Genomic DNA, 23837 nt, shown 5'->3' on the forward strand with positions numbered 1-23837 from the left:
ACCACACCCCTCGCCTGTGCCCGCAGAACTTCCTGCGCTGCCAGAACAACAAGACCAACTACAACCTGGTGTGCGAGACGCTGCAGTTCCTGGACATCATGTGCGGCAGCACCACGGGCGGCCTGGGGCTGCTGGGCCTCTACATCAACGAGGACAACGTGGGGCTCGTCATCCAGACGCTGGAGACGCTCACCGAGTACTGCCAGGGGCCCTGCCACGAGAACCAGGTGAGGGCGGGCGGGCGTGGCCCTGGGGGGAGCAGGCTGGCCCAGGGAGAGGCCCAGCCTCCTGAGCCACCACAGTGCTGAGGGCCTGGCCCCACGCCCGCCTGCTCCCGCCAGACCTGCATCGTGACGCACGAGTCCAACGGCATAGACATCATCACCGCGCTGATCCTCAACGACATCAGCCCCCTGTGCAAGTACCGGATGGACCTGGTGCTGCAGCTCAAGGTGGGGCACGGCAGCCCGCATGCATATGGGTGTGATGTGTGCATGTGATATGTGCATGTGACGTGTGCATGTGACATGTGCATGTGCAAGCAAGGGGTGATGTGTGCAGGTTCCTTGTGTGTAATGTGCGTATGCTTATTTGTACACACGAGTGGATGTGTGAGCAGACTCGCCGCAGGTACACTTACACTAGAAGCACACATATCCGGTTGATCTGAGGGCCTCCTGTCTGTGCCTGCTGTCTGGGGGTCGTGGCTGCCACCGCGCGGGGAAGGCTGTGGGTGGCCTGGACACTTCTCAGCAAGCCCCCCGAGTCCACAGGGGAGGGGAGGTTGGGAGGGGCTGATATGGAGTACTCGGGGGGAGGGGGGCCCCTTGGACTGAGGCCTGCCCCCCGCCCAGGACAACGCCTCCAAGCTGCTCCTGGGTCTGATGGAGAGCCGGCACGACAGCGAGAACGCCGAGCGCATCCTCATCAGCCTGCGGCCGCAGGAGCTGGTAAGCGGGCGTGGAGGTGGGCAGGCTGGGGTGTGGGCATGGACTGGGGCCCCCACGGCCAGGAAGAGGGCATTCGAGCAGCCGCTGCCCCGCCAGGTGGACGTCATCAAGAAGGCCTACCTGCAGGAGGAGGAGCGTGAGAACTCGGAGGTGAGCCCGCGAGAAGTGGGCCACAACATCTACATCCTGGCGCTGCAGGTACCGGTCCCCCCTCCGTCCCCCCCCACCCTCCTGCGCCCGTCCCCACGCCCACGCCTCGGTGATGGCACCGCCTCTGCTCAGCTCTCCAGGCACAACAAGCAGCTGCAGCACCTGCTGAAGCCCGTGAAGCGCATCCAGGAGGAGGAGGCCGAGGGCATCTCTTCCATGGTGGGGGCCCCGGCGGGCTGGAGGGGGCGGGGAGTGGGCGGGCACTCACAGGGGTGAGGCTGGGATTTGGGGGCGGGGCCATGACCCAAGGCCCCCCCCTTCCACTAGGGGATGAGGTGGGGCGGGGCCAGGAACTCAGGGCGGGGCCTGGACCTGTAAAAAGGGAGGATCTGTGAGCGGAGCTAGAATTGGGGGGTCGAGCTCCAGGGGTGACAGGGGCTTGGAGTGGGAGCAGGGCCTCCGGTGCCCCTGGGCCAGGCTGCGTAGGACACTGCCTGTCACCGACCGGCTGGGCACGGCTCTCCACCCCTCCTACCCTTTTGGGGTGGGGTGGTCTGGCTGGGTGTCACTCGCTGGGTTGTAGTTCAGAGCTGGGTTCAGGACTGGGGGGGCTGCCTGGCCTGACCTCGGCGCCCCTGCCACCCCAGCTGAGCCTCAACAACAAGCAGCTGTCGCAGATGCTCAAGTCCTCGGCGCCTGCGCAGCAGGAGGAGGAGGACCCCCTGGCCTACTACGAGAGCCACACGTCCCAGATCGAGGTGCGCCTGGGGCGGGCGGTGGCCGGGGGAGGGCGGGCGGGGGGGGGCGGCTGGGTGCGCCTCACCAGCCCCGTGTGCGTGTGCCCAGATCGTGCGGCAGGACCGCAGCATGGAGCAGATCGTGTTCCCGGTGCCCGGCATCTGCCAGTTCCTCACGGAGGAGACCAAGCACCGGCTCTTCACCACCACGGAGCAGGACGAGCAGGGCAGCAAAGTGAGCGACTTCTTCGACCAGTCCTCCTTCCTGCACAACGAGATGGAGTGGCAGCGCAAGCTCCGCAGTGAGCACCCCCCTCCCCTGCCCTCCCCTCCCCTCCCCTCCCCTCTCCTGCCCTCCCCTTCCCTTCCCTCCCCTGCTCTCCCCTCCCCTTCCCTCCTCTCCCTTCCCAAGCGGGAGGCTGGGGTGGACCTGCCTGAGACCCTGGCCTGCTGGGCTGCCCCACCCCACCCCTAGGAGGGCTCCAGACTCCTCTCTGACGCGGGGCCCGGAGCGGTGCGGGCGGTGGGCCGGGCGGTGCGGGCGGTGGGGTTCGGCGCGGTGCGGGCGGTGGGCCGGGCGGTGCGGGCGGTGGGGTTTGGCGCGGTGCGGGCGGTGGGGTTCGGCGCGGTGCGGGCGGTGGGGTTTGGCGCGGTGCGGGCGGTGGGCCGGCGTGGTGCGGGCGGTGGGGTTTGGCGCGGTGCGGGCGGTGGGCCGGGCGGTGCGGGCGGTGGGGTTTGGCGCGGTGCGGGCGGTGGGCCGGGCGGTGCGGGCGGTGGGGTTTGGCGCGGTGCGGGCGGTGGGCCGGGCGGTGCGGGCGGTGGGCCGGGCGGTGCGGGCGGTGGGCCGGGCGGTGCGGGCGGTGGGGTTCGGCACGGTGCGGGCGGTGGGGTTTGGCGTGGTGCGGGCGGTGGGCCGGCATGGTGCTGGCGGTTGGCCGGCGTGGTGCGGGCAGTGGGCCCGCATGGGGAGCACGCAGTAGGGTGCCCTGACACCGGCCTCCCGCAGGCATGCCGCTCATCTACTGGTTCTCCCGCCGCATGACCCTGTGGGGCAGCATCTCCTTCAACCTGGCCGTGTTCATCAACATCATCATCGCCTTCTTCTACCCCTACGTGGAGGGCGCGTCCACAGGTCAGGCTGCGGGGCCGTTTGGGCAGAGCCGGGGGAGCGGGGGTCAGATGCAGAGTGGGAGGCGCACCTGTTGCCCTCGCTGCACACCCCATCGTGGCAGACAGGTGTGGTCCGTGGGGACAGGGCCCAGCCCTCTGGGGACAGCTCACACGTGCACACACACCGGCCGGAGACCGGCCGTGGCGGCAGCAGCTGGAGGGGCCTCCTGCCTTCGGCTAGAGGTGCGGGTGTGGTGGGGCCCTGAAACCAGGGGGCCAGGAGCGTCCAGGAAAGCTTCCAGGAAGGGTGTCCTTGGGGCTCGCTGGGCGTGGGGCTGAGCGCGCCTCGCCCTGCTCCCGGCCAGGAGTGCTGGACTCGCCGCTCATCTCGCTGCTCTTCTGGATCCTCATCTGCTTCTCCATCGCCGCCCTGTTCACCAAGCGCTACAGCGTCCGCCCGCTCATCGTGGCGCTCATCCTGCGCTCCATCTACTACCTGGGCATCGGGCCCACGCTCAACATCCTGGGCGCCCTCAACGTGAGCCCGCGGAGGCCCCCCCCCCCCACTGCCCCGCCTCGCCCCCCACTGCCCCGCCCCGCCCCGCCCCGCCCCGCCCCGCCCCGCCCCTCGCCCTGGGCGGGAACTCCAGCCGCACATGCACCTGCGGTGGGGACCCTCAGCCTCCCTGTCTTCCCGGACAACCGGGACGCTGGCCCTCGACGGCCAGCCAGGAGCCCAGCTTCGGGGCCTGGCTCCAGGGCTGCTGTGCACTGTCAGCTGGGCTCGCCCAGGCGCACTGCTCTGCCGGAGACAGCAAAGCTTTGTGCCTTCTGGCACTTCCTAACGGGGAACTGAAGTGCCTGGAGCAGGGCTGTCTTTCCTGACTTAGTCACTGTGGAGGCTAAGGGTGGTCTTCTCCGACCCACCCTCCCCTTACACCCCCCTTTCTTCCTGGGACTGGGGCACAGATGCATTCTGGGAGCGTTTTCATTAACGCGTCTGCCAGGCTGAGCGGGGCAGCCCAGGCCCACTCCACGGGAGGCGTGGCTTCTGAGCCGGGCACGCGTGGGCAGGGAGGCTGGGGAGAGAGTCAGGGTGGGCGGTGGGACCCTGACCCCGTGCCCTGCACTCGCCTGCAGCTGACCAACAAGATCGTGTTCGTGGTGAGCTTCGTGGGCAACCGCGGCACCTTCATCCGGGGCTACAAGGCCATGGTCATGGACATGGAGTTCCTCTACCACGTGGGCTACATCCTGACGAGTGTCCTGGGCCTCTTTGCCCACGAGCTCTTCTACAGCATCCTGGTGAGCCTCCGGGGCCGGCGGGTGGGGCAGGGCCCGGCTCTGCCCAGTCCTCTGCCCGGTCCTCCTGCTGCTGGGTGGGAGTGGATCTGCATCCTCCTTGGCTGGACCCCAGCCTGGCCTTCAAGGCCCTCATGGCCACTCCTGCCCGTCTGACCCACTGGCCCTGGTCGTGCTGGTTTAAGGCCGGACTCTGGCACCAGACCATCCTAGCTGGGTGACTGCCCGCGCCTCAGTTTCCCCATCTGTAAAACAGGGATGATTAGCAGCGCCTGCCTTCTAGAATAATTGTGAGGCTGAAGGGTGTTCTTGCACATAGAGTGAGTGCACATCAGAGCTGGCCGCCCCCTGCCTCTGTGTGCCGCCTGCCCCCGGCCCTCCCCTTTCTTGGACCTGGAGCTCCAGAGCCTCCGGAAGCCTCAGGCCCCCGGGCTCCGCTTGCCCGAGCGCAGACCCCGCGGAGGAGGCTGTGAGGCACTGGCAGCCGCAGCCCTCGGGCCAGCGCACCCCTCACGGCCCCGTCCCTGCCCGCAGCTCTTCGACCTCATCTACCGAGAGGAGACGCTGTTCAACGTCATCAAGAGCGTGACCCGCAACGGCCGCTCTATCCTGCTGACCGCCCTGCTGGCCCTCATCCTGGTCTACCTCTTCTCCATCGTGGGCTTCCTCTTCCTCAAGGATGACTTCATCCTGGAGGTGGACCGGCTGCCCAGCAACCACTCCCGAGGTCCGGGCCCTCCATGGGCACGTTGGGGAGAGCACGGAGGTGGGGGTTGGGGATGGGACTGCACCAGCGACTGGCCAGGCCAGGCCTGGGCCTGCTTAGCCTCCCGGGCCCCTCCTCAGTTCTCGTACTGGGCTCTGGGGAGGGGTCGCTCACACCGTCCTCGTCCCTGGGCAGACTGGGAGGTGGGAGAGCCGTGGTCTCCGGCTCCCGAGGAGCCACTGTTGCTGACCTTGTCATTCGCGTCAGGCTCAGTGTGTGCAGGGGCTGCCTGGCCGGCCTGGGCGTGCACACGCGGCGGGCAGGGCCACGAAGACCCTCTGTAGGCACTCAGAGGGGACCGGGCAGGACTGGGCCGGCTTCCCGGAGGGGGAGATGCTGGGACGACCGAGGGGAAGACAGGCAGGCGTTTGAAGCTCCCGTGGCCTCCATGTCCCCTCCAGCCAGCCCGCTGGGGATGCCGCACGGAGCGGCCACCTTCGTGGGCGCGTGCAGCAAGGACAGGATAGACTGCGGCTCCGGGGTCTCGGTGCCCGAGGTCCTGGAAGGTGAGGCGGGCGCCTCGGGAGCCGGCGGGTGCGGGGCGGCAGGTGCCCGGCCGGGTTCGAGCACACGCTGCGCTTGCAGAGGACGAGGAGCTGGACGGCGCGGAGCGGGCCTGCGACACCCTGCTCATGTGCATCGTCACCGTCATGAACCACGGGCTGCGCAACGGCGGCGGCGTGGGCGACATCCTGCGCAAGCCCTCCAAAGACGTGAGCACGTGCCCGCTCCGCGGCCAGCCTGCCCTCGGGCACGGCCAGGCCCGCGGCGGGGCCCTCAGTCTCAGTAGTAGCCCCGTTTCCCCCCCTTTCCCTGACTTCCTGCTCGTCAAAGCGAGTTACGTTGTCACTGAGCCACCCCGCCCCTGTCACTGAGCCACCCCGCCCCACCCCGCAGATGCTCTAGGGAGAGACCTGGGCGGCCGGCCCCAGGCCGGAAGGCGGGGAAGGTGTGAGTCAGCGGAGGGCGGGCCCCAGGCCACAGTGCTTCCTCTGTGAGGCAGAGCCGGCCTCCCCCCCCCCCCCCAGCCCCCCAGGGAGCTGACTCAGCTCCACGGAGGCCTTGGCATTGGCTGGGCGGCTAGCTTTCCCAGAACAGCAGGCAGTCCCCGGTCCGAGGGGGTGAGAAGCCCTCTCCCTAGCCAGGCAGAGGGTTTCTGGAACTTGTGGGCGTGCTGAGGGCGGGCAGAGGAGTTCAAGGCTGAGGTTAGGGGTGGGACAAGCCTGGCCGGAGTCCCACTCCCAGTCCAGGGCTGTGCCCGGCTGGCCTCCCTTCGAGCCCGCTGTTTCCCAGCCCGCACTCGGGGTGCAGTTCTCGCCCCACGGCGTGAGGGTCACCCACTCTGCCGTCTCCCTTCTGCCGTGGCTGGGCCCCTGACCCGCAGAGCCCCCGCCTGGTGGACCGGGACCCGGGGCCCACCTCCCTCCTCGCCCTGCAGGAGTCGCTCTTCCCGGCCCGCGTGGTCTACGACCTCCTGTTCTTCTTCATCGTCATCATCATCGTGCTAAACCTCATCTTCGGGGTGATCATCGACACCTTCGCTGACCTGCGCAGCGAGAAGCAGAAGAAGGAGGAGATCCTCAAGACCACGTGCTTCATCTGCGGTGAGGCCTGCTCCCGCCCGCAGGCCCCGGGGCCCGGCCGCCCCTGGCTGGGCACGGTCTGGGCCGGGGCAGCCTCCATTGCCGTTCCCTGGGTCCTGAGCCCCTGGGGAACCTGCCCTGGGGCTGATGGCTGTTTGCTCATCTGAGAATTGGGGACAACAGGCCCTGCCTGACCTTGGAGTAAGAGGGAGCGGGAAAGGCCCTCAAAGCCCAGTCAGCACCTCCAGCCTCTGGTCTCACCTGGACTCTCCCGTCCCTGTATGAGGTGCCGGTCCCTCCTGTGGGCGCCGCGGGCTGAGGAGCAGGTGCCGCCTGCAGGACAGCCCTGCTGCCCCGGGGCCTCGGGCGCCTGGGGAGGCTGCCGCGTGGGGGCAGGGCGATGTCACGCCCAGCGGCTGCTTTACTAGAGGTGGCCCGCGTGCCCGCGGGAGGGCAGTGCCCACACTCGCCAGACCGGCCTAGAACAGCAGGGTGTGTGCTGCCCAGGTGGCCCCTCGGGGCTCCCTGAGGGGGGCGTCCCCCTCACGCTCTGCACCCCCAGGTCTGGAGAGGGACAAGTTTGATAACAAGACGGTGTCCTTTGAGGAGCACATCAAGTTCGAGCACAACATGTGGAACTACCTGTACTTCATCGTGCTGGTCCGCGTGAAAAACAAGACGGACTACACGGGGCCCGAGAGCTACGTGGCCCAGATGATCAAGGTGTGGTCCTGGGAGGTGGCCGTGGCCGCCTGCGCTGACCGCGGAGGCCCGGGAGGGGCGGGACAGCGTGGACACGGTGAAAGGCCGGCAGGGAGCCGAGGCGCGGCTGCAGCCGGCCACTGCCTGTGCCCATGGTCAGCTTGGGTCTGCCGTCGAGAGCCGCTGCGGCCGGGGTGCATCCTGGGCCGTGGGAGCAGGCACGCTGCAGCTGCTGCTCCTCGGACCTTGGGAGGGAATGCACTAGTGTGTTGGGGGTCAAGAACATCAGTCCAACGAGGGTGTGTCTTCCGTGGCTGCACACCATAGACCCCAGGCTGGAAGGAAAGACCGTTCAGGGGAAAGGGTCCTATTTGCTTGTGCATCTGCCATGTGAGCTGATTGGCGTGCAGGTTTACCAGCTGCTCTGCGGGCTCACAGCTTGGTGCCCTCCCTCCTCCCGTAGTGGGAAACGGGGCAGATGCGGGCCTCTGCTCCCTCCGTCCCACTCGCATCTTCCTGTAGCGTGCGTGCGAGGGGGGGAGGGGGGGGTGGGGGGAGAGGCGGGGGTCTGGTGCGGAGGCCTCCCCTCCACCTCGGGGCTGAGTGAACAGACGGCGCTGATGGCGGGAAAGGCCGAGCGGCTAGCGGAAGTCAGCCTGTCCGGTGCTGGGCTACCGCAGAGGGTGCACCGGCTTCCCCGACACGTCGTGGAGGGTGCCCCGGGGCGTGGCCGCACTGCTTGCCCACCCCTGGCCGTCTTTTTCAGAACAAGAACCTGGACTGGTTCCCCCGGATGAGGGCCATGTCCCTCGTGAGCAACGAAGGGGAGGGCGAGCAGAACGAGATCCGGATCCTTCAGGACAAGCTGAGCTCCACCATGAAGCTGGTGTCCCACCTCACCGCCCAGCTCAACGAGCTCAAGGAGCAGGTGCGCCCCGCTCCCCGGCACCGCCCGCAGCCCGCGCTGGGCAGCTCACGGCCCAGCCTGCCCTGGCGGGAGGGAGCAGGTGCTGGGCCTGCATGCCCCAGGTCCCCCTTTCTTCCTGCCCCGTCCTTGGGTCTGGGTAGAAGCCGGGTCCCCAATACACTCCCCTCTGTGGAAAGCTAGACTGGGGGTGGCAGCCCATCCTGAGCCCGAGGCACTGCCAGGCGGATCCGGGGGCACCCCTCCCTTGAGTAGGCGGCTTCCCAGCTGCAAAGCAGGAGCTGTGACCAGTGAACTGCCACCAAGGGTCTGGGCTACATGCTCGTTGCGCCGAGGGCCTTGGCCTGCCGCCAGCGCCGAGCGGCAGCGGGGCCCGTGGCGGGAGGGTGGCGCCAGCCCCTCCCTTGGCGGCGTCTCTGCGGAGGGTGCCGGGGCCTGACCGGTTGCATCGTTTACCCACAGATGACGGAGCAGCGGAAACGCAGGCAGCGCCTGGGCTTTGTGGACGTCCAGAACTGCATGAGCCGCTGAGCCCGCGAGACCCGCCGAAGGCCTGGTGCTGAGCTGTGACTGGGTCGGGGGGCCCAGCCAGCCCACCAGCTCTTGAGCCAGGTGCCCACCAGCCTCCAGCTCCTGCTCTGCCAGACTCCCCCAAGCCAACCCGGCCGCTGGCCAGCACGGGGGTGGCCTCAGAGCTGCCAGCCTGCCTGGAGCCCGGAGGACGCAGAAACTCACCGGGACTGTTTACCTTATTGCCTTAAAGAGGGCCCCTCAGCACTGCTGTGTCCCTCGAAGCAGTAACTGACGTTCCTTCCCTCCTGGTGGGCGGTTAGGAGTGGGGCCCCTCTTTATTCCAAGCACTACATTTTGGTTGCTGCCCGCCTCCGGGGGAGGGGCAGTGATGCTGTAGCTAGGGATGCTGGGGCTTTGTTACTTAACTTATTCCGGTGCCCGCCCCGCACGGCTCCTGTGCCTCAGGCCGCCGTAGACTGTGTGGACCTGTGTGTCCAGGGTGCACCTCGGCACAGCCCCAGCCCCAGCCCAGCCCAGCCCCAGGGGGCCTGCCGGCTGAGGGAGGAGGCCCTGCCTCTTCCTGGGCCTCTGCGGGGGAGGAGAGGATCACAGGCTGAAGTGAAGGGGCAGGGCTGGGCGCGTGACAGAGGCTGGTTTTTGACCGCTTTTTTCTCCTTTTGGTGTAATGTTTTACAAATCCTTTGGCCTGAGAACTAATATGTTAATTGCCTTCAATAAATTAATAGAAATATAGTCATTAGAAAGGGCTGCTGTTTCCTCAGGTCCTCGGGGCTGTGGGGCTCACCTTGGCTCTGGGAGATGCTGTCGGTGACTGCACACAGGGTCCGGGCACAGAACCAGCGCGGTACTGGTGTCTCGGTTCTGGTCTGAGCCCTGTGCATGTTGTGCGCACTCCAGCACGCACTGGAGCCCACTTGGCTTCTCCCCATGAGTGCTGTGGTTCCCGCCCCTTCTCAGCTCAGTCGGAAATGGGAAGGCCCCAGTAAGAGCCACGGTTCCATGGAGCGGAAGATGGCCTGTGTCCTGGCCTCCACAGAAGCCACCACAGCCCGAGGCCCGGGCCACCGCTGTCTGCAGCTCCACTCCGCCCCTTAAGCCACCGGGACAGTTTTCTGCGAGGTCGGGCAGAGGACCAGCTCCGTCCTGCGGCCTGGGCCGAGCAGCTTCTCTCTGCCGACCACCTGCCTTCGTCCAGGCTGACTCGTTTGGGAGCTCCCAGGAACTCCCAGCCAGACCCCCGCTGACGGGCTCCTATGGCCGCACAGGAAGCCCTGGCCTGGAGGCCCGGACCCCTCCCTTCCCAGCCTCCCAGGCCGGGCTGGAGCCCCAGCCTCCTCTCCCCCGGAGACGTCCCACCCTGACCGCGGGCTGCTGGGCAGGCAGCTTTCCCTGGAACGGCGCGGCGATCCCTGTGGAGGCTGGCGGAGGTCCCAAGCAGCGGGCGTGGGGGTCAGGGAGCTTTATTATGACGGCAACACAGACTCCACTCAGGTCCGCGGGCGAGATAAGGACTGGGCCCAGACCTTCTGCTTCTCCTCGGGACTCGTGGCGGTGAACTTCTCCCGCAGTTTCTTCCACAAGCCTTTATTCATGTCCTTCAGCTCCCCCAGCGTGTCTGCAAAGGGCAAGGCAGAGGGGTGACGTCTAACGTCTGAGGACGGAGGTTGGCCCCACAGGCCCTCGCATGAGCAGGCCTTTTCACACCGTCTGCCCTGAAAAGGGGACGTGTAGACCCACCTTCTCAAAGCAAACCAGCTGGTCACAGGAAAACCACCACCAGGGGGGACTGAGCATGTACTGGGCCGGACTAAGCACACTGCGCCCGCCCACTCGGCACTAAGCCACGCCCCCGACGCCTGGGCTACACGTGGTGGGCAGATGGAGGCGATAAGGTGGGTGTCTATGCCACACACCCGACTGTCTCCCTTTTTCAGACGCAGAAACAGGTAGCGGGGGTTAAGCAAGTTGCTCAGGTGGCACAGCCAGGAAGAGGTAGAGCGGGGACCTGAACCCGGGCACGGTGGGGCCCGTGCTGTGGAGCTGAGCAGGCGCCGGGGAGGGAGACAGACTGTGCAGAATCCCTGCCCATCATTTCCTCCCCTCCGACAAGCTCCTTCCCCCGTTAGCCTCAGGGAGAGGACACACCTGCCTCACAAGCTGTGAGTGAGGATGAAAGGCAATCCTGGAGGTAACTCGCCTGGCACCCAGCCTGCACCCAAGAAGAGGGGCCATCCGCACGGCTGTGACGGCAGCAGGGGCTGGGGGGAGGCCATGGGCCCCTTGTTTAAGGGTGAGCACACGCACACGCACACGCACACGCACACGCACACGCAGGTGCACACAGCCCCCAAGGAACCAAAGCTGGGTTTCTCAGCCTTGGCACAATGGACTTTTGTTTGGGTTGGGGCACAGTAATTCTTTTTGGGGGGCTGACCTGTGCACTGCAGGAAGGTTAGCAGCATCTCAGCTTCTACCCACTAGAAGCCAGGAGCAACCCCCGCAGCACCCCACTCCCAGCTCTGACCACTAAATGCTCCAGACATTGCCTCCTGCCCCCCCTCAGGGACCAAAACTGCCCCGTCAGAACCACTGGTTCAAAGTTCCTCCAGGGCTGAGATTCTATACCTAATCTTACCTGTATATTAAGTTTAGATTTCCTATAATATTGTCTAAATGTCACAGCCTGGGTTTTTAACTGTTAATACAATAGCGTTTTGGAACAAAAGGCAGCACGTTACTTATTAACACTGACGGTCAGTGGTCTCTTGACAACTAGGACACACAGCCCCCAGCCCCGAGCCCGGGAGTCCAGGTCCCTCTGGGGCACAAAGCGGGATACCCAGGGCTGGGTCCCTGCCCACTTACAGGCCTCAGTCTCCCAGGGTCCCCAGCCCACAGTGGACACACGGGACCCTGGGCCAGGCCTCAAACCCTCTCACTGCAGACACGGCAAGGTGTCTTCTCGGCCCCTCGGGAGACACCAGCAAAGCTGAGGAGGGAAACGGCCACGGGCTTCCTGGAGCTGGCCGCCCAGCCGACGGCGGGAGCCTGCACCTCTGCATGTGGCCTGAGGTCAGCAAAGGGCAGAGGCTGAGAACTTGTTTCCTTTTCAGTTTCAAGTTCAAACTTTGTTGAAACGCGCCAAGTCCTCACAATGACCTTGGGCCTCAAGGCGGTAATTTCAGGATCCTGCCTGGTAGACAAATCTTTACCCAGTTTCCCCGGGCACTGTGATGGAAGCAGGATCAGAGCTGGTACAATAGCAGGTGAGGCACCAGGTATGAATGCTCGGAAGGTACGTTTTCTGGAATGCCAAATCCCTAAAACGTAGGAGTTGAAGACAGCCAGAGGAACAGGAAAGAAATTTCTCGAGTACCACAGAGGGTGACTGCTCCGGGCCAGGCCTCTCAGAAAAGGGCAGCCTATTTTTGTATATGATTTCCTTGCAAATAAAAATAGTAACTTTCCAGAATCTGCCTACTTCGACCCAGGGCTCCCGTCGGACAATGGAGGTGCGGAAGTGCCGAGGGCCGGGCTGGCCTGGCATTTCCTTTCTTGCTAATCACGGCCTATCAACGCCTCCAAGCAGGCCCAGTTAAGCCCTCATCGAACCCACAGCCCACGTCCCGGGGCCAGATAAGGCGCAGTGGATATCTCCGTCCATGGGCGTTGAATGGCTTTTTGTTTAATTAGAAGCCTCATTGTTCAGAAAGCCCTCTTAGGACCATACAAATAAGATTATTTTCCTTCCATCCCAATGGCAACTACTTCCCTTTGGTGAATGCGCATTCCGTCCCTGCTGCTCAGCCCTGAGTTGCAGGGGTCCTCAAACTTTTTAAAGTGGGGGCCAGATCACGGTCCCTCAGAGAGGGACTTTTTAAAGTGGCGGGCCGGATCAGACTCCTCTGCGGGCCGCAGGTGGCCCGCGGGCCGTAGTTTGAAGACCCCTGGTTTAAAGGCTCTAAGGATGGAGTTTCTCTTTAAAACAATGCTGCTGACCTCCATAATCTATGGCCAAAGTGTAGGGCTGTCGCTCCAGACTCTCCTCGGGGTGTCCCGCACTTTCCCGCACAGGCAGAGCGGGCTAACCAGAATCACCTGCGAACAAACCCGGGGCAGCTGAGCCAGTACCTGTGGAGAGGATCAGCTTGTACTCTTCCAAGGTCAGGCCACTGAAGCTCGTGTCCCGGGGCCGAGGGTACTGGTCGCAGGCAGCGGGGGAGAGAGGAGGGAGGGAGGGTTAGTTCCGCAGCAGCACCACCTGGGACCTGCGATCCTGGAGAAGCCTGGCTCTGACCGCACGCACTGGGCCGTGGGAGTGACTAGAGACCAGGCCCGGCAGGCAGAAGAGCAGCGCCACCTGGAGTCCAAGATGTGGCCTCGCAAGTACAGGCATCACCTGGCAGGCGGTTGGCGGCTCCCGCGGGGGAATGCTCTGGGCCAGTGCAGGCTGTCACCCAGCTGGCTGGGCCCACTCGGCTCCTTCCTGGCCAGCTCCGGGGGGCGCTGCTGCTCTGAGCCGCACTGAGCCGCCAGGACTAGAAGAAACCTCTTCCACGCAGCGAGGCACGGCCATGCCCAGGGTGGGGCCGGGTGGGGTTACTGGCTCATATGGAAGATAACACAATAATTAATAAGTAACAACACAAGGGTAATCTCTGTGCTTTGTGTACTCACAACCCTAAACCTACTTGGCCCCACGCTGCGTATCTGGGGAATTACTGGCAGAGCTTTCAAGGCTGTGAAAACCACACTCCGTGGGATTTGGCAGAAATCACTAAGGCCGAGGACGTCAGTTTGTCGGCCAGGACGTGCCCATCACCCATCTCTGTCAGCAAGAGCAGGCACGCACTTCCACCAGAGGGCCTGGTACCAGACTCACCCAGAAGCCCACACTGGCATGCAAATCACACGGCTTTTATTCAAGATTATAAACAGCTTTTGGTTAAGGGACCTAAAAGCCTCTATGAGGTGCCTTGGTTGGCTTGCTTGAAATTACTGGTTACATTTGAAAGTAGCAAAACCGACATTCTTTACAAAACGCTGCACAATCGGATTTTCACTTGTTCCAGGGACAGGAAAGACTGCCACTCACCTTGTGCTTGTAATAGTTTGAGTGGAGCCGAGCTAAGCTCTCGTACATCTCGTCGCAGGCCTCAGGCTCTGCCACCTGAAACACAAAGAGCCCAGGCAGTGAGCCTGCCGCCCTGCCTGCCAGCACCCCAGCGCCCCTCCGCAGGACCCGCCAGGAGCCGCTCCCCCGAGGCAGGCAGCGCTCCCGGCCGAACCCCTCACTCCCCTGTTAGCAATCACATCATGGAGTAATGGCTCCACCTCTGGCAGGAAACCCCACCAGCTGCAAGGAAACATTTAAGCATCTGCGCCTGGTGAGCCACCATCCCAGCTGCAGTGGAGACGCCACATCCTATATAATAACAGTGTAAGATGCAAACTCACTGACCGAACAGCCGAACAGTGGAACGACCATCCGGAACCACGCTTTGACACCCATGGCGCCAGAGCCAAGGCGGGTGCGATGTGATTGGTCGGAGGCCTGGCCATCGCCCCATGATGGTCCCATAGAGGGAGGTGTAGGCCACTGACCAGCGGGCTGTGCGGGCGGGGCCTCCCTCTTTGAGGGAAGCTCAGGTACTGGGTGCCAGCGGCCAGAGGGAAGCTCAGGTACTGGGTGCCAGCGGCCAGAGGGAAGCCCAGGTCCTGGGTGCCAGCGGCCAGAGGGAAGCCCAGGTCCTGGGTGCCAGCGGCCAGAGGGAAGCCCAGGTCGCAGGTGCCAGAGGGAAGCTGGTGCCGGCAGCTGAGGGAATTTTGAGCGCCGGGCCTCAGTAAACATATAACACAGGAAGGCGCACCTCACCAGGGGGTGCTGGGGCAGTGGGCTCCGGGAAGCCGGAGCAGGTGTGTCCCGGTGAGTGGTCAGTGTGGCAGAGGGGACTAAGCTGTTTCTAAGGACACACAGGAGGCACCTTGCTGGCGGAGGGGTGGGTGAGCCGGGCGGAGGCGGCAGGAATGCTGGCGGACGGTCTGCGTGTGCAGGTAAAGAAGCTGGGGGAGGAAAAGACAGCTCCTGGAGGTAAGCTGAAATGTATCACCTAAAGATTTAGCTGAAATGTATCACCTAAAGATTCTTTTATGAAATACAAACAGACTCATCTGTGCGGAGTGGGGAGCTGTTGGAATCTGCACGGGAAGAACGTGAGAAACCAGCATGTTGAGCGGAGACGGCTGCCTGGAGGGAACTAAGGGAGAGTGCAGGTAGATCCTGCTAGGAAGGGCAAGGCCTGAACCCGGGGCCCTGAGAGTAGAAAGGGGAAAGCAGAGAAATATTGTGGCCCTGGCTGGTTTGGCTCAGTGGATAGAGCATCCGCCAGGGATGGAAGGGTCCCGGGTTCGTTTCCAGTCAAGGGCCCTTGACCCGGAATTGAACCCAAGACCCATCAGTCTGTGGCCGATGCTCTAACCACTGCGCCAGACTGTCCAGGGCTCAGTAATAATCTTTACAGGAAAAGAAGCCCTTTTGGCCCAGGCTCACCTACTGCCTTTACCCGCCACATGCATGTCTCTCTCCGCGGGGTCAGGCCTCGGTCTGTCTTTGTCTTTTAAGTACTGACGCTTTTGAAGCGACTGGCCAACTTAACCTTCACCTTGTCCTTTCTGACAGGAAGGGTGATAACAGCCCTGCTTCTGGGTGCGGCGCGAGGGTGGGAGGCGATGCCGCCGCTGACTGGGCCCTGCACCCTCATGGAGGGAGGGCTAGTCTGGTTACCATTAGCAGCCAAGGCTGTGTGAGCACAGGCCCCTGCCCACAATGACAGGGACAGAAAGGAGGCCAGGAGGATCCTGGGGACGGTGGGTGAGGGTGCTGTGGGTGCCGGGAGGTGCGGACGCTGCCCAGGGGCCAGGGAGACCAGGCGGAGGGTGCCGGTCTCTGCAGGCACGGGACCGGGGAGCAGGCGCCCAGGGCACGCAGGGAGGGCAGTTTAGACAGATCAGCGGATCGTGCTGCCCTGTGACTGCTGGGGTGTGACGGAGGAACCGGAAATCAGATGTCACTGCGCACCTGTCTCCCAACCCCCTCTCTCGGGGCTCCTGCCACTGCTTGTGGGTCCACCGAGACCGGGCATCCTCGTCAAACCCACGTTCCCGCCAGATCCTCGCCCTCAGAAATCTTGCCAACACAAGCTCCTCTCCTGCTTCTCTGACTTCCTAAGGGTGGGCACGTGCCAGAGGGCTGCCCAGCCACCTCCTCCGCACCCTCAGCGGGCGAGCAGGGCAGCAGGGCCGAGAGGACAGACCCCTCCAGAGCACTGGTCCCAGGAGGGCAAAGCGCGGAGGGTCTGAGTGAGCAAACAGGGACCCTCGGGCTCCCTGACCTCTACCACCCCTGTGAGCTATGGCACACAATGCCTGGAGCTCACCAACCACCACAGGAGGAGCCGAACACTTCCAGCGCCATAAATAACCAATCACCACCGACTTCCCAGCTGGGTCAGAGGTGTGTCCAGGCTGTGGAAGTGCTTCGTGGAGGTGATGAGTTTGCACTTGCCAATGTCTAGCCAAGTTACTACGGCCCCGACCTAAGGAGCCGGCCCATAGCCACTTCCGGTTCCGTCACACCCAGTCAAGTTCAGCAATTAAAGAACAGTCCTGTTTACTACCTAAAGGGCCATCCTTGCCTAACGCCAGAAGGCTCAGCGCACACCTGAACCTGCACTTGCCCACGGCCCCCAGCACAAGCTCTCCCGAGTTTGGACATGCATTTGCCGGATGACAGTGCGTGCACTTTTGGAAACGTCCTTGTGTACAAGCTTTAAATGACCCCGTTTTGCATTCACACCTAATGAGATGGCGGCATCTCGGGACGAAGAGCGTAGCTGCTGAAAAAGGCGAGTGGCACATTAAGAAAAAGTCAGCTCTGCTCCCGAAACGTGAATAAAATACATGCTCAACTGACGAAGTGCCCTCCACGGCTCTATTTTCGCTCCTTTGCATTTCGCCTGCTCAGCCATTAGTAGATTTCTCTTTACCATATTAAACTTTTATACTTAACAAGTACGTCGGCGCCGCAGGCACGGACTCCCATTTTCAAAATTGAATTTTGGGCGGTGACAGCAATTGGTACAGCGGCCCCTATTCTAGTCACACACAGAGACTCACAAGCACTCTGTGAAAGGGGGGTGCAAATTGCTTTGCTAGTTAAGAACGAGCTGGATCCAGTCCAGAAGGATCTACGAATAGCGGTTTTCATGACTTGGTAATGAACTTCTGAAATGAGCTCCCTCTGCCGGGGCCGACTCCCTTTGAGCACCTATTGTGCAGAGCCCGCTAGGAGGCCGTGGGAGGACAGACCCGCCTCAGCTCGGGAGGAGCTGCAGTCACTGCGGAGACAAGGTGGGCTCGAGTTAAGAAATCAAGCATGGCCTGGCGGCCTGTAACTGATCAGAGTGGGGAGTACAGCTCAGAGTGGAGCGGGTGCCAGGCCTGGCAGGCCTCACGTTCCTCTGCAGGGACAGTGCGGAGTGGGGGGCAGCGAGTCCGTCACGTTGAGGGGAGTAGACTTCAGCGCTGGGCGTGGCATGGGTGGAACGGGCTCAGAGGAGTGACTGGGAGGAGGAGGCACGAAAAGGCACAAGGCTGGTCCCGGCAGGCGGGGTCTGAGCCAAGCAGTGCTTCAAGGACCTGGAAGCCACCGCCTTCCCGGCAAGCCATGTCTGCGGGGAGCACGGCGGTGCCCACAGCGCACTGGACTCTCACAGGCTGAGGGCCACTTGTTCTACGGCCGGTTTGGGAGGCAATGAGAAGACACCCTTGCTGAGGCAGGGCACGTGCCGGGTGCAGTGAGAGGTGAAACACAGGCCGGAAGCGGGGACCAGAGGGCAGTGAAGGCCTCACGGAGCTGCCTGCCACAGGTCCAGGGGGCGGTGGGCAGAGCCCAAGATGTCTGAGTAAGGTGGAGACTCGCTGAAAGAAAGTTTACCCTCCAGGCCAGTGGTCAGCAAACTCATTAGTCAACAGAGCCAAATATCAACAGTACAACGATTGCAATGTCTTTTGAGACCCAAATTTTTAAACTTAAACTTATTCTAATGCCACTTCTTCAAAATAGACTCACCCAGGCCGTGGTATTTTGTGGAAGAGCCACACTCAAGGGGCCAAAGAGCCACAGTTTGCCAACCACAGCGCTAGGCCAAGGGCCATTTGGATATAACATCATTCACCAGCCATACACAACCAACTTAAAAATTAGCCTGCTAAATAAATAAAATAAGAAGCTAGCCTGCTATATTTCGTGACGCATTTCATGCTCTCACCCCTTTGCCTTGAGGGCAGTTCCTGCCCTGCTCTAGGGGCACACGCCCAGGAGTGCCAGCCGGGCCCCACCTGCCTTCCCCACTCCAGCTCCCTCACTCTCTCACAACTCCGGTCCTGCAGCGGGTTCAATGTTACAGCCGAAAAGACCTGTCCCTGGCCACTCCTCAAGCGCTTGGCTTCAGGGCACCACACATGCGGTGAGCAACGCCGAGAAGGCGCCACCACTGCCAGGTCCGGCCACACTGCAGAATGCCGCAGACCAGGCCTCAACCGGGCCACTGCGAAAACAAGACGACGTGAAACCTCCGAGTTCCGCTCTGAGAGTGGGAATATCATTGACGTCACTACAAGCCCAAGACCAAGTTCAACTTCGTTCAACGGGCCGACTGTCCTGGAACCTGGGTAGCACCCAGAACCCACTGGCGGCTCCTCAGAGCTGTGCCCACGTCAGGGAGTGGTGCTGGGTGACAGGGCTCTTCAGGCAGCTGCTTGTCACCTACTGAGCTCATGGGGACTGGCTCCTTACCCTGCACTTAGGTCAACAAGGACCATGCTCCCGCCTCCCCATGCCGGGATTCTTTGTGAAGCTCGCGGTCTGCAGGGAGCACTGTTCTCCTCAGGAAAATGCATTCAAGGGGCAAACCCGCGAACAGGCTGCACCAGAGGGCAGAGGTGTAAGAGTGTTGGTGTGTCCCTGCTTTCCACCGCCCCTCCCTCCGGGGGGTTTGGCGAGACTCCCAAAGGGCCATCTGAGGTGGAACAAATGGGGCAGTGGTTTTGGACTCTGGTTTTTGAGTCGGAATGAACTCGTTTTCCAGTGAGTCTGGCTTTTCTGTGCTGTGTCGCACCGAGGCCCAGCTTCCTTCCCACCCTCGGCAGGGAGGGGGGGCTGGGCCAAGGAAAAGCAGGCGGGTCACCACAGGGCGATGTTCCATCCTTTGCCAAACCGCATGGTCTGAAGGTTTGAGCAGGGAGTGAGGGCGGGAGAGAGGGCTGACGTCTATGGGAGAAGAGGCCTGACAACAAGAAACAGCTCAGGTGGCCAGCAGCTGAGGAGCCACTGCACCGGAGGCCACGCCGGAGCGGCCAGGCCAGCTGGTCCTGCCACTCAGCTCCCAGAGGACCCTGGGAGGGTCGTTTTATTTTATTTTGTGTCCTGGCCTGTAAAATGGAAATAGCAATGGCTACTTCACTCGGCTGCATGCAGGATTAAATTAAATGAGATCATGCGAGCAAAGCGTTCAGTGTCATGGTCAAGGCGTAGGAGGCCTGAGGCTGCCCGCCCCTCCTGTGGAGGCAGGAAGGCTGTGGGGCAGAGCGCCTCCCTCCAGGCCTGTCTTTCTAGCATAACAGGGGGAGCTCCCCTCTAACAGCCAACTGGTCTAATGCTTGACCCCTTTCTCCTCAAGGCCTTTATAACTGACCCACTGGGTCACCGAGAGTGCCTCCAGCTGCTGTTTGCAATGCCAGAAGGGGCTGCTCCCTTCAAACTGGTCCAAGGCTTGCTAAGCCCAAGCATGTTCTCAGGTGACATCAGCATGAGGCACCAGGACGGTGGTCACGAGGGCAGTGCCTGCTGCCACCATGATGCCCTGGGATGCATGCGTCAGCTGCTCTGGAGCCATGGCCTGAGCCAGGACTGGACCTGCGGCCATGCCCCCATCTGGGTGCCTCCCACTCACCAGAGCTACCGCCCTAGGGGAGACAGAGATGACGGTCCCAGAGGAGAGCGCTCTCCCCTCCTTTTCTGGCTCCTCTCAGACTCAGTCCAGTAGGTGAATGTGACTCCCCTCTCCCAGGAGGCGGCCTACGCTGGCCTCCCCGCGGGCTGCCTTCCACTTGAATTTAGTCAGAGGGAAAGTCATGTCCGCCCACCTGGCAGCTTCTTGGACACAGGCCTCTTGCCCACGACAAGGGGACAGAGAGGAGGCCAGGAGGTCTGGTGGTGGTGGAATGAGGGTGCTGTGGGGACAGGGAAGGGCCAGATTCCGCCCCTCATCTGTGGTTCCTGCGGTGCCCCACACAGTAAGCTCTCAACTCAGCTCTCACCACTCAACCTCACAGGACACACCAACATCCCCTTCTCACCTCACTTCCTCTCCAGCTAGTTCTGCTACATCTGCAACTAGGTTCCAGTGAGACGTCTCATCAGCCACAACCGTTCACTTATGTATTCAGACATTTATCCAATGTCTTTTACGGGGAATGTGGGGATAAAAATGGCAATATCTCTACTCTCAGGAAGTTCACACTACAACTATGTAGGGAGCAGAGTTCTAGAAAGTCCATTTGGGGCCAAAGCCAGTTTGGTTCAGTGGATGGAACATCAGCCTGTGGACTGAAAGGTCCCAGGTTCAATTCCGGTCAAGGGCACATACCTGGGTTACAGGCATATCCCCAGTAGGAGGTGTGTAGGAGGCAGCTGATCGATATTTCTCTCTCATCGATGTTTCTAACTTTCTCTTTCTCCCTTCCTCTCTAAAAAAAAAAAAAAAAAAATCAATAAAATATATATTAAAAAAGTCTATTAGGTTTTCAGAGTTAGGGCTTGATATGATCCTTGCCTTCAAGATCTTTATGCTTTGGGACAGCAAAGACCCAGAGGCATGAGAGCCCTCAGTGTAGTGTGATCCCTGCACTCCTCTCCCCCAGCTCTGAGCCACTCCATCCATGCCCACCACCCACTCAGGGTTTCAGTGACGCCACTGGGCATGTTCTTGCTCCAGTAGGTGGGCTGGCTTGGCTCTGATTTGGGCTAAGTTGCAAAAACCCTTACAAGTTCCTGCTTTGATAGGTCATGGCTAAACTTTACAGAAGTCATCTCTTCAGGCTGCGTGTGTGTGTGTATCAAGTTTCATAGCTGCCTCTGCCTGAGCCCCAGGCTCACGTATCCCACTGCCTACTGACATTTCCACTTGGAAGTAAGTCCACTTGGTATCTCAAGTTTAACATGTCTACTTCAAACTTGAGATGTTTTTTTCCACACCCCACCTGTTCCTCACCTGTCCTTTCCATCTCAGTAGATGGTACTACCTTTCACCCAGTTGCTCAGGCCAAAAATATCTAGGTGTTGTCCCTGGTTCTTCTTTCTTTCCCCCCACATCCACTGAGTCAGCAGCCCTGTGGATGCAGCTTTACATTGCAACTGGAATCCAGCCCCTTCATCCCGTGCTGCCACCCTCATCCCAGCCACCGCCTTTTCTTGCCTGGGCTATCACCGTGGCCTCTGCTCCAGGCTTGTTTTATTCATGTCCCCGTAACCCATCCCCCACATACAACTGGAGCAGTCTTTTTTAAAAAAAACATAAATTAGGTCACACCAGTCCCCGGACTAAATACCCACCCACAATGGCTTTTCACTGGCCTTCTAATAAAATTCAACTCTTAACCACAGCCTGGCTTCTCCGACCTCATGCCTGGCTTCTCCGACCTCAGTTCTTAGCAAACTCCATTTCCCTCATTACCCTCAGCCACAATTGCTGTCCTCTAACATGCCAATCTGCTTCCTGTCTCAGGACCTTGCACAGCCGGAAATGCCCTATTGTTGGCTTTTCTTAGGTCTAATCAGTGTGGCACCCCCTTAGTATGGCCTTATTTGACTATCATAACTAATATTATCCCTTTATCATGCTACTCAATTTTTTTTTAATCCTCACCTGAGGATACTTTCCCATTGGTTTTTAGAGTGGAGGGGGAGAGAAAGAAAGGAAAATGTTGATGTGAGAGAGACACATCGATTGGTTGCCTCCTGCATGCACCCCAATCAGGGCTGATAGAGCCTGTAACTGAGGTACATGCCCTTGACTAGGAATTGAACCCAAGACCCTTCAGTCTGCAGGCTGACCCTCTATTCACTGAGACAAACTGGCCAGGACTGCTATTCTATTTTACATCATAACAGTTGACCCTTGAACAACACAGGTCTGAACTACACAGATCCACTTATACAACGGACCATATCTCTCTATATAAAAGCCTAAGCAATCGGCCAGTAGCATGATGCACAATGACCACCAGGGGGCAGATGCTCAACACAGAAGCTGCCTAGCTGCCAAGACTTGGCAGCTGTGGTTCTTGGGTGACACACCTGGAACCAGAGGAGGGAGCACCCCTCAGGGGATGCCTGAAAGCTGGTTTCGGCCAAATCCCCGCAGGCCGGGCTGAGGAACCACCAGTGCATGTGCACTGGTCCTCTTGTATTCAATAAATATGTACAATACTGTAAATGTATTTTCTCTTCCTTATAATTTTCTCATTAACATTTTTTCCTCTAGCTTACTTTATTGTAAGAATATAGTGTATATTACATGTAATATACAGAATAATATACAGAATAATATACAGAATATATGTTGACTGTTATCAGTAAGGCTTCCAGTCAATAGTAGGTATTTTTTTTTTTTTTTTCCAGGTGGGGGTGTCAAAATTCCATGTGGATTTTCAATTGCTGGAGGTGGGTGTTGGTGTCCCTAACCCCAAGTTGTTCAAGGGTCAGTCATATTTACCAAGACTGCCTTATGTATGTATCCTTGCTTATTTTGTCCAGACCTAATAAGTAAACTTAATTTTCATGTGGTAAGACCTCACCTGATTCATTGCTGTCTCTCCAGCACCTGGCACAGTTCCTGGCACATGCTGGGTGCTCAATAAATACCGAATCTACAAATGACTCAATCCCTGCGCTGCAGCATCCCGGAGGAGGGCAGGACGGGAAGTCTAGGGCTCACAGGGGAGTGTGGCTGAGGGTGCACAGTGGCTGCACGGACTTACAGGCGCCCGGGGAGCATGTATTAGCTTAGCGGGGCCTGCAGAGGCCCGTGGGGCTGCGCTCAGGAAGCGCACAGCACTGCGAGGGAAGGGGAGAAACAAGCCTACGAGTGTCACCAGGATGGTGTGGGTCTCCACCGGGCTGCACCTTGAGCCATCTGGAGAGCGGTTTATCCCACAGATGCCGACTTCATATTGCTGCATGCTGCGGGCATTGGTGGGTTTTAAGAAGCTTCTCCGGTAATTCCCAGGCGCAGCCAGAGGAGCGCACTGGGTAGAGCAGGTCGTCGCTCTCTGGGTTCCCCGGAAGGCAGGTTCCGCGCGCACGTGCCGCCGGGGAGGAGAGGCGCGCGCATGCGCGGCCATCGCCGCCGGCCAACTAGCAGGTCCACCCCTACCTCCTTCTTCCCTCCCCTCGCCCAACCGCCGCCCCGCCGAGGGCGGACCCCACGGTCTGGTCACCTGGGTGTTCTCTCCCTCCCGAAACGCCTGTGCTACCCGCTGCCGCAGGTAAGCGCCCAAGTCCCGGCCCCGTTTGGTCTCGTCCACTGGCCATTCCTCACAGAGCTTAAGAAAACGCCGGTAGCGGCTGGCCGCCATTTTGGGCCCCGCTTGTCCCCGCCCTTGAGGGAGGAGTCAGCCGGCGCTTGCGCACTGAGGCCCGCAGCTCCCTGAAGGCGGGGCGGGATGGGCGGAGTGAGCATGCGCACCTCAGGGGCGCCCGGCTCTCCGGCAGGGGCGCTGCCGGCCGGTCTCTGCGAGCAGACCGACCAGGCCGCGTTCTCCTGGAACCCGCCCAGCAACCTGGGGCCAGTCCGACGCGGAGAACCCCTGGGACAGCTTGGCTTCTCTTTTTCAATGACTGCACAAGCTCCAGACTAAAAAACCCTTCCGGGAGAACCGTGCTGATTTGCATAAATGGATATATTTGCATGCAAATACAGGTTGTTATGGGATGAAGATGTGTTTGAACTTAATCAC

The 23837-nt window shown here is 61.0% G+C and overlaps 2 protein-coding genes across 4 annotated transcripts in view; one reads left to right on the top strand and one right to left on the bottom strand.

Annotated features, from left to right (window-relative positions):
• Positions 1-9502, top strand: part of ITPR3 (inositol 1,4,5-trisphosphate receptor type 3) — a 68664-nt gene extending 59162 nt beyond the window's left edge. For all 3 annotated transcript variants that reach the window (XM_084890993.1, XM_084890994.1, XM_084890995.1), the window contains exons 42-58: positions 27-227; positions 342-452; positions 855-950; positions 1047-1148; positions 1233-1319; positions 1748-1858; positions 1947-2139; positions 2844-2969; positions 3313-3485; positions 4088-4252; positions 4784-4976; positions 5417-5521; positions 5601-5728; positions 6454-6619; positions 7161-7321; positions 8067-8228; positions 8688-9502. In XM_084890993.1, the coding sequence (XP_084747119.1) occupies positions 27-227; positions 342-452; positions 855-950; positions 1047-1148; positions 1233-1319; positions 1748-1858; positions 1947-2139; positions 2844-2969; positions 3313-3485; positions 4088-4252; positions 4784-4976; positions 5417-5521; positions 5601-5728; positions 6454-6619; positions 7161-7321; positions 8067-8228; positions 8688-8756 (2349 nt within the window). In that variant the 3' untranslated portion in view covers positions 8757-9502. The remainder of the gene's footprint in view (positions 1-26; positions 228-341; positions 453-854; positions 951-1046; positions 1149-1232; positions 1320-1747; positions 1859-1946; positions 2140-2843; positions 2970-3312; positions 3486-4087; positions 4253-4783; positions 4977-5416; positions 5522-5600; positions 5729-6453; positions 6620-7160; positions 7322-8066; positions 8229-8687) is intronic.
• Positions 9503-10203: 701 nt separating this feature from the next.
• UQCC2 (ubiquinol-cytochrome c reductase complex assembly factor 2) lies at positions 10204-23498 on the bottom strand. The gene is made up of 4 exons (XM_084891286.1): positions 23319-23498; positions 13855-13929; positions 12891-12960; positions 10204-10374 (listed from the first exon to the last, which is right to left on the bottom strand). Exons 1-4 carry the CDS (start codon positions 23454-23456, stop codon positions 10247-10249), a joined length of 411 nt encoding a protein of 136 aa, XP_084747412.1. The 5' UTR covers positions 23457-23498; the 3' UTR covers positions 10204-10246.
• Between the last annotated feature and the right edge of the window lie 339 nt (positions 23499-23837).

The sequence above is a fragment of the Pipistrellus hanaki genome (assembly GCF_964339955.1).
Source record: "Pipistrellus hanaki genome assembly, chromosome: 7".
NCBI lineage: Eukaryota > Metazoa > Chordata > Mammalia > Chiroptera > Vespertilionidae > Pipistrellus > Pipistrellus hanaki.